Raw genomic sequence first — 9,024 nt, forward strand, 5'->3', positions numbered from 1 at the left:
CGCTGCATTAGCCAGCACAGCAGCTGCGAGCCTGTTGTCACAGCAGGTATTTGGTTCTGGGGATAAGGGGGCAAGCGCAGGCGGCTGTAAGGGTCTCGCCAGGCGGTCAGCCGTCGGCCCATGACTTGGGGCTCAACCTCAGGCTCTCCCCGAGGAGAAAATATCCATCACCTCCTTCTAACCCACCTCTGTTTTTCCAAGGAATTGTGTCTTTTGTCTATCTTGTGCATCTAAAGTGGCTCTGAATAAAAGCTTGGTTGAGACTCACCCCTAAAAGTTCTAGAAGTCAGCAGAAAATAAAAAATGAAGGGAAGAGTCCAGTTTGTGACAGCCTGTTTTAAAACCATTATACACCTCATCCCATTGTCCAAACTGTAAGTTGATCTGAGTTAAGGGACTAGAGACGGGAGTGCACCTGCCTGCAAAACGCTGTCCTCTGTGACATGACACGAGACACAAGCCCGCGGTCCCGCCCCGGCGGAGGCCAGCCCAACACGGCTCTTGCCATGGTCTTCCCCTTGGTGGAACACCTGCATTTGTATCTTTACATTTAATGTTTTTTTTTTTTTCTTCTAGATCTCTTCCCTTGACAGTTGCCTCTGTTGAATTGCCAGGCCAATTAACATGCCTCTGTTCAATACCAGCCAGGTCCTGTAGGGGCGGCAGCTGCTGGCCGTACCCCATTTCCCCAGCAGCAATGTAGGTGTTGTTTTCCTTTGAAACATTTTGTTAGAAAGAAATCCTGTGAAAGTTCTCCTTCAAAAACCAATAAACCCAAGTAACATGCAGGAGATACCCTGAGGCACCGCGGGACAGCGCGATCCGTGAAGCTGTCTGAAGCCAGGCAGGTACTTTCATAGTTAGAACAAAAGACATCCTTAACATTTACCAAATGCTTCGCTGTTTTCATCAAACACCGCTGTTCTGTGGTTTATCCTACCCAAGCTACCGTCTCCATGAGGCTCTGAAGTGCTTTACTGCCACGGTTAACAACCCCTTGAAGTTCATCGAATCCAGCAAATCGACCTGCAGAGATCAGCGTGTTGACTCGGCTTACGAGTGCAGGGTGCAGGTCTCTCCAAGCAGCTGCTCTGCCTGGTTCGCACATCCACTTGGACCACGCTCCAGGCCGTTACATATTTGTACAGTATTATAGTTTTTACGTACAGCACTGTAGGGGTTTTTTTTTCACTGCAGCGTTTAAAATAAAACACAGCACTGCAGTCATTCACATTCATTACTGAGTGTTCTTGTGGCATCCCGGAGCTCTTCCCCCCACTGCAATCAGGCCACCTTCAAATCTTTTTTTTTTTTTTTTTAATCACCGGATTCTGAAGGAAAAGCTTCCCAGGCGTGTAGAGAAAGGAGCTGTGAAAACATAACCAGGCTGCAGCTTCTTCCTTTTCACACAGGAGCAGCTCCCCTCGTTCCAGAAACACCCCCCTGGAGGTGGGTCAGACACCCCCATTTAAGGGGCCCCCCGACAGCACGACCCCAACAGCTGAAGGGCTGCTCAATTTTTCATTGCTGCAGAAATTCAGATGCCTGAAGAAGCCAGAGCTCAGCGATGGCACGACACCATTCAGGGGGGGCCTGAGCTCGGTGGCATTCAAAAGCACAGATCCTTGTGACCCAAACCTGTTCCTTACAGGCCACAAAGCACTAAAAACATCTCCCACCACCCCCTTAATCAAGAATAATTAAGAATCGATGTTAACTTGAGTCAAATCCTGCTATCCCACGCTTCCAATCTGGGTAGTGTAAAATCACTTCAGGTCCCACCAAGGCCAGTGATCAGCCGAAGCCACTACTCCAACTCCCATACCATCCCCTTCCGAAGGCAAGTGACTTTAACACCCCTGTAAAAGGTTATTTTTAGTTTTTACTCTTCCCAATCCCCAGTGCAGGGTGGTTAACTGCTCACGAGCTCCTACACTCAGCAACCTCTTCACCACAGAACACTCGAGCAGGTATTTGCCTTCTGCCATTGTTTTCACAGCATACAGGAACTGCTCCACATTGTTTTAGCTCATTAACACTGTACTATTTCCACTTAGGGCACAGCTGGAATGAAGGCACATTCCAAAGGATTTTACATAAGCTAATACTCCTGAAATTACAAAGTGTGCTTAATACACTTTTTAAAAAATGAGGTCTACCCCTAAGTGGATGAGGAGTCTCACACTAGCCAGGGCACTTCCCACACCCCTGCTCCAAGGGCTGTGGCACCAGCAGGGACATGCAACCACCCACCTGCGGAGCACACAGAGCCACAGCACCACCCTCCCGCCGTTCCTCTGTTCCTGCAGAAACAGGGGCAGGACCTGGCCATTACCCAGCCAGGCAGCATTATCCAAACCTCCCAGCTCACAAACAACTGCAGCATCACGTTACACACGCACGCTTACACAACCCTAACAGCTGCATAACATCTGCAGACTGGCATTGAACTTCAGCCAGTTATGAGACCACTTACACAACCTGAGGAAAACCACAGCCAAAGGATTAGTTACACTTGCCAGGCACGTGTATGCCTTGTGTAAGGCAGTTTTGCAATACCTTTATATCTGGAACCTATCTAATTATAGTTTATTAGATAATTAGATTTGGTTAATGGCATAAACAGTAGTTCACATAACTTGAGACATGAACTTTTGTGGATGCAACAGCTTTATTGGAAAGAACAAGTGCAGAGAAACATTTTCTTGGAAGCAAGCAGCAACTGGCCAGTTCAGTTACCACCCCTGAGGCGCAGCACAAGATGCAGGGTGGATTCTTTCTGGATGTTGTAGTCGGACAGGGTACGTCCATCTTCCAGCTGTTTGCCAGCGAAGATCAGCCTCTGCTGATCGGGGGGAATGCCTTCCTTGTCCTGGATCTTGGCCTTCACGTTCTCAATGGTGTCACTGGGCTCAACTTCCAGGGTGATGGTCTTGCCAGTCAGGGTCTTCACGAAGATCTGCATGCCGCCCCTGAGGCGCAGCACAAGATGCAGGGTGGATTCCTTCTGGATGTTGTAGTCAGACAGGGTGCGTCCATCTTCCAGCTGTTTGCCAGCAAAGATCAGCCTCTGCTGATCGGGGGGAATGCCTTCCTTGTCCTGGATCTTGGCTTTCACGTTCTCAATGGTGTCGCTGGGCTCAACCTCAAGAGTGATGGTCTTGCCTGTCAGGGTCTTCACGAAGATCTGCATGCCGCCCCTGAGGCGCAGCACAAGATGCAGGGTGGATTCCTTCTGGATGTTGTAGTCGGACAGGGTACGTCCATCTTCCAGCTGTTTGCCAGCGAAGATCAGCCTCTGCTGATCGGGGGGAATGCCTTCCTTGTCCTGGATCTTGGCCTTCACGTTCTCAATGGTGTCACTGGGCTCAACTTCCAGGGTGATGGTCTTGCCAGTCAGGGTCTTCACGAAGATCTGCATGCCACCCCTGAGGCGCAGCACAAGATGCAGGGTGGATTCCTTCTGGATGTTGTAGTCGGACAGGGTGCGTCCATCTTCCAGCTGTTTGCCAGCAAAGATCAGCCTCTGCTGATCGGGGGGAATGCCTTCCTTGTCCTGGATCTTGGCCTTTACATTCTCAATGGTGTCACTGGGCTCAACTTCCAGGGTGATGGTCTTGCCAGTCAGGGTCTTCACGAAGATCTGCATTTTTCTCTGGAAGGAGAGAAATCGCTGCAGTCACTTTTCCCCTCCGCGGCCGGGTACCGGAGGCGCAGCGCTCCCTGGCAGCGGCCTATCCCCGCTCCACGCCCTGTGACGTCACAGCGGAGGCACCGCCCACATCCCCAGAGGCGGGGCCACCCGCCCCGTTCCCCTTCCCGCCCACGGCGCGCGCGCCCTCGCCACCATCTTGAGGGGCCGCTGCGCCTGCGCGGCCGCCATTTTGCCGGTAGCTGCTCGTATCCCCCCCCCCTCCCCACCCTTCGCCGCCGCCGGCTCGCGGTGCTGCCGCTAAAGGGGAAAGGAACTTCCCGGCTCACGCCCCGCCCGCAGCCCGCCATCTCCACCAGCCGCATCCCCTTCTCCCTCAGCCCACACACATCTCTCGCCCGACCACCCAGAACGCATCTAAGCCGGGCCGCCGCCACGACAAGCGGCTCTCCCCGCCGCTCTCCCCGCCGAGGCACGGCGAAGCCGAGCCGCGGAGCACTCACCGCGGAGCTCGCAGGCCGAGCCGACAGCAAAACACCCTCAAGGCCTCACACAGCTGCAACTGCGCCACACATTCCCCTCCCGTCCCTTATATAGCCTCTCCCGCCCCGCCCCCGCGGCTCAGACCAATCCGCCAGGCACTATTTTTCCTGTGGCGCTCGCCGCAGCTCTACCGTGCGGGGGGAAAGAAGCGAGGCCCGGCAGCGCGGAGGAGTCAGTGCCTCGCGAGGTGATGTGACAGAGTGGCGGGAGGGGGGGTCAGGGGCGGTGAGTGCGCGAGGGAAAACCTGGCGTGGAGGTGTCGGAGCGGGGCCGGGGGGGGGGGGGCGACTGTGGTGCCTCAGCGAGCCGAGCCCTCTCGACTTTGGAGACGCCCCTGTGCTTATAAAGCTTTACTTTTTATTCAGCGATTTAAACCCCTACAGTTGCGTCACAGTTTCGAAAGCGCCTCCTTGATTTTTTTCCCTGGGGCAGGGTGAGGGGCAGCTCTGCCCACGGGCCTCCCTGGGAGGCAGTTTCTGAGGTGCCTGTAGGGAGAGGGATGGCTTTTTAGTCCGAAGGAAGCCATGTACTTCTATTTAAGAAGTCTCCGATGTGTTTCAGCATTTTAGAAGGAAAGAAGTGGTGGGGGTGTGCGGTGTCCCCCACCCAGGACTGGGACCGCTGTGAGCTGGCACAATCCCACTGGGACTGGCATGGGTGAAGCCCACAGGCGGGTTTGTGCCAGGCCCTCTGTGCCACCATGGCCTGTGGAGCAAAGGACGGGGAAAACAGGTCCGTGTCCAGCCACCGTAATGGTGCTGGGACACCCGGCGGGGCCCAAGGCCAGAGCAGCCTGAGGGCAGAGAGGCTGCAGAGGATCCCTGCCAAGGGGATGGAGATCAGGCAGCCCGGAGAGCAGAGAGGTGAAGCAGGGAGATCAGGACAAAGAAGGCCTGATGGACAAAAATCCGAGTCCTGCAGCCATGGCTGCATGAGATACCATCAGTGAGTATATGTATCTGCACACATAAAGTGGAATATGCATCTGAGGTGCAATGGAGTTTATAATTCAGGACTAAGGCCTTGTCACTAGGGTAAAATCAGTCATAAATAGAAATAATAACAATGATGCCTATTTCTTATTCAACTCTGAGAGACCACCTTCTGGTAGATCTTCTTTGCGCTCAGTTGGCTCCTGTGCCATCCTAGTGAAACACACAGTAATTCAAGGGCATAGCTGAGAACAAAATGGGGCTTTGTTTGCAAGATTCGTGAGATGCCGTTCGGTTCAATCCGCCTACAAAATCCTTCGTTTCCCAGCACCCAAAGAAAAACGCTGCCTACCAAACGGACACAGATAACACCCAGGGCTGCACACCAGTCAGAAGGGAGCAGAGGCCCAGCAACAGCTTTGTGATTGGTTTGAGGGAAACCCGCCTGCGTTTGCCTGACACAGGGAGCTTTTACAGGAGGGGAATGCTCTAGGGAGCTTCTTAGCTGCTGCCTCGCGTTTGTATTAAAACTCAGCACTGCAACAGAAATAATAATCTCAAACACTCAGGTCCTTTAGCTGGGGAAAAAAAAATCCACAAAAGTCTTTTGGTTTCTTCTCAGGTTAGAAATGTGCTCAGTGGCTTATATTGTGTGCATTTGGAGTTGTATAAACATAAAAGATTGGAATAGCCTTTCAGATTTAGGTCTTCCCTCATCTGAAAGTGAATAATAATGCTAAACCTATTCTTTTAGTTACAGGGTGAGTGCTCAGGACTGGTCTGAAAATAGTTGAAAAGGCACACGGCAACGTATTTTGTGACAAGATGGAGTTTTGTAACAGGAAGAAATTAAGATGATACAGGGCTGTTCTTCATCTAATGAAGGTAGGCAGCTAACCACTGAGCTTCCTGAGTCAGTTTGTACCTGATGCCCGAATCAAATGGTGGAGCAGCACACCCCTAAAGGTTCAGATTTGTGTTATATTTGGATTGCAAGGTAGATGTTAGGCCCTAATGCAACAGAGTCCTTAAATACATCTGGCTTGCAGGAGAACAGTGCTTTCCCGAGCTGGGAGGGGCTTTCTGTGAACAAAGCTGCTCCATGTTTCTCCTACTGTCTGTACAAGGACCCCTTGCTACGATTTCAGGACAAGCTTGGTGAATAGTTAGGATGTTGGTCCTAACAGACCATGACCTATTATACTGACAAATACTGATTTCCTGTGCCAAAAAGTCTGTTACTTCGTGCTTGTTACTATAATCTCTGGGGCAGCAACTGTCTCTTTCTTGTAGTCATGTGCGGGGTATATTCCAGAAGTACAGCTGCCCAGAGAGATCCTGTCCAGGGAGCTATTCACAGCAGGGATCTTCACACTTACTGTGCTTTAGCCAAGCATTTGGCTCAAAACAACAACTAGAAGTAACACGAGTAAATAAATAGCACAAGGAGCATTTTAACCACTCTGTCAGGAAAGTCATTTTACATCTGTCGCTAGTCAGCTCTCCCTATCAGAGAGAGTTGGATTTGCTGTTGATAACTGAACAGTGCAGACAAAACAGCTGGTAACCGAACTGTGTAGATAAAAGCTCTTTCAAGCTCTACATGGGCTTTGGTCTCTCTGTGCCACACCTTTCAGCCCTCCCATCTCTGAAGAGTTTTCTGGGTGAGACAGAACCGTGTGAGCCCAGCCAGCCCGAGGAGGTCAAAGCAGGGAGCTTGTTTCCTGAGAGCTCCTCTCGACCTGCTCTGAGCGAAGCCTGGCCACGCTGCCAAGGGGCTGCCCGCCAGCCAGAGCAGGACGGCAGAGGCGAGCGGACACTGCAGAACCAGCGAAAAGCTCCTGCACCTTCGCAGCCAGCGAGTGCAGTCACCTGTGGTGTCCCAGCTTTTGTGCCTTGCCCTTTGTTTCTGGCTCCGGGAATGTGGAGCAGAGGCCCTGAGCCAGCTCTGTGCTGACTGCAGGTTAGCACGCATCCAGCTCTGCCACGTTCTGGGGTGCAGAGGGGTCAGGCAGGGCTGGCAGACCACCTGCATTTCAGCGTTTGGTGCTTCCTTCCTTTTAGGCTGGTCTGTGTAGGCAGGGCCTTACCCGGAGAGACACGAGAGTCTTGTTTGTTTGTGTGGTCCTGAGGAGAACCAAGTGACTAAACAAAAGCCATTTTGTGCCACTGGGAAACTGCCTCCGTGGGTCTTTTTAGGCAGCACGTTCACGGTGCAGTTTTCTGTTGTTTAGTGCGACGTGGCAGCTTTAACCCCGGGGAGACAGAAAAAAAAATTAAAAAAAGAGGGCACTTTCCTGGAGATGCCGGGGATTGAACCCGGGACCTCATACATGCAAAGCATGCGCTCTACCGCTGAGCTACATCCCCCTGCCCCGCGCTGCCCGCCCTGCCTGCCGGCCAGGTCCGTGCGCTGCCCGCGCTGCCGTCTCGGGGAAGAGGGAAGGGGGGGCAGAGAGGGAAAGGGGGGTCAGAGAGGGAAGAGGGGCGGAAGGGGAGGCAGAGAGGGAAGGGGGGCAGCCATGAGCCTCCGCGGGCTGTCGGCGCTGTGCGTCGCTGGGTGGGACGTTGAGGCTACTCTTAGAAAGACGGCAGCGCTGCGTTCGCACACAAAAGTGCTCTTTTTGCCTCCTTCGGAAAGGAGAAAAATCCGTGCCGGAAAAAAAAAAAATAACACAAATAAAAAAACCTTCGTAACCTCCCCGTCGGGGAATCGAACCCCGGTCTCCCGCGTGACAGGCGGGGATACTCACCACTATACTAACGAGGACGTGCTGTTGCGGTTTCCCGCGTCGGGCCATACCCGAGCACGGCCGCTGGGCTGGGCGCCAGCGCGGCCGCCCCCCGCGGGGAACCGGATCCTGCCGCGAACCCCCCCCACGCGTGGGCGAGGAGCTGGCGCGGGGACCGCAGACCCGGCCCTCGCTCCGCTCGGCGGCAAAAGAACCCACCAGGGACATGAAAAATATCCTGCCGAAACCCGGGATCGAACCAGGGACCTTTAGATCTTCAGTCTAACGCTCTCCCAACTGAGCTATTTCGGCCGCGAAAAGCCCCCGCTCTGGCCGCGGATACGACCCCGCCCAGCGCACCCGTGGGTGCCTCTGCCCCGGCCCTTGCCCGCCCTCCCCACGCGGGCTGCACCCACACCGCGGCAGCAGCAGCGCCCGGTCCCTGGGGTGTTCAGGGGTTCCCCCCCCTCTTCCTCCGCTCTGCTCTCCAACGCCCCTGCAGGGCGGGGCAGGGACCCCAGGCAGCCCAACCCAGCAGCCGCGGGGTGCTCAGAAAAGCGCCCTGGGAACAGGGGCGGGCCCCCCTTGCCCTCCCCTGGCGTTAAAAGCCGCTCTGCCTCCTTTAAGTCGCCCCCCCTCAGGCTGCCTCTCTCGCCCGCAGGGGTCACGGACAAACCCCTGCGTGGTGGCCGCCAGCAAAAAGTAGCGGCGGGGGAGCAAAATAAGCGACCTCCCCGTCGGGGAATCGAACCCCGGTCTCCCGCGTGACAGGCGGGGATACTCACCACTATACTAACGAGGATGGGCACGTGAAAGGTTTTTCCCGCCTTCCCCTCAAGGACGCGGCCGCCTCCCGCACGGCGGAGCCCTCCCCGGGCGGGGCCGTCCGCACGCCCCGCGCTGGTACCGCACACGCTGCCGCCGCCGGGGCGCTGCGCGGGGCGGGGGAGGCGGCGCGGAGCGGGGCTGCGCGCTGGGCCTGCGGTGCGGCCCGCAGCGTGGGTGTAGGCCCTGTGCAGGCAGGCTAGTTGCAACGCGGGGATGTAGCTCAGTGGTAGAGCGCATGCTTTGCATGTATGAGGCCCCGGGTTCAATCCCCGGCATCTCCACTTCTTTTGCCCCCGCTCTGCGAAGTCGCTGGTTTTTGCTTTCTTTCCCTAGTTTC

The 9,024-nt window shown here is 54.8% G+C and overlaps 1 protein-coding gene and 5 non-coding genes across 6 annotated transcripts; 1 reads left to right on the top strand and 5 right to left on the bottom strand.

The window, feature by feature from the left end:
• Window positions 1-2,652: 2,652 nt before the first annotated feature.
• Window positions 2,653-4,262, bottom strand: UBC (ubiquitin C). Its single transcript, XM_074844174.1, has 2 exons — window positions 4,156-4,262; window positions 2,653-3,655 (listed from the first exon to the last, which is right to left on the bottom strand). Exon 2 carries the CDS (start codon window positions 3,647-3,649, stop codon window positions 2,732-2,734), a length of 918 nt encoding a protein of 305 aa, XP_074700275.1. The 5' UTR covers window positions 3,650-3,655; window positions 4,156-4,262; the 3' UTR covers window positions 2,653-2,731.
• Window positions 4,263-7,425: 3,163 nt separating this feature from the next.
• On the bottom strand, window positions 7,426-7,497 carry TRNAA-UGC (transfer RNA alanine (anticodon UGC)). Its single transcript has one exon. It is a non-coding gene; the product is annotated as a tRNA-Ala (tRNA).
• A 328-nt stretch (window positions 7,498-7,825) lies between these two features.
• On the bottom strand, window positions 7,826-7,897 carry TRNAD-GUC (transfer RNA aspartic acid (anticodon GUC)). The gene has a single exon. It is a non-coding gene; the product is annotated as a tRNA-Asp (tRNA).
• Window positions 7,898-8,098: 201 nt separating this feature from the next.
• TRNAF-GAA (transfer RNA phenylalanine (anticodon GAA)) lies at window positions 8,099-8,171 on the bottom strand. The gene has a single exon. It is a non-coding gene; the product is annotated as a tRNA-Phe (tRNA).
• A 418-nt stretch (window positions 8,172-8,589) lies between these two features.
• On the bottom strand, window positions 8,590-8,661 carry TRNAD-GUC (transfer RNA aspartic acid (anticodon GUC)). The gene has a single exon. It is a non-coding gene; the product is annotated as a tRNA-Asp (tRNA).
• A 235-nt stretch (window positions 8,662-8,896) lies between these two features.
• TRNAA-UGC (transfer RNA alanine (anticodon UGC)) lies at window positions 8,897-8,968 on the top strand. Its single transcript has one exon. It is a non-coding gene; the product is annotated as a tRNA-Ala (tRNA).
• The last annotated feature ends 56 nt before the right edge of the window (window positions 8,969-9,024 follow it).

The sequence above is a fragment of the Strix aluco genome, chromosome 18 (genome assembly GCF_031877795.1).
Source record: "Strix aluco isolate bStrAlu1 chromosome 18, bStrAlu1.hap1, whole genome shotgun sequence".
Classification (NCBI taxonomy): domain Eukaryota; kingdom Metazoa; phylum Chordata; class Aves; order Strigiformes; family Strigidae; genus Strix; species Strix aluco.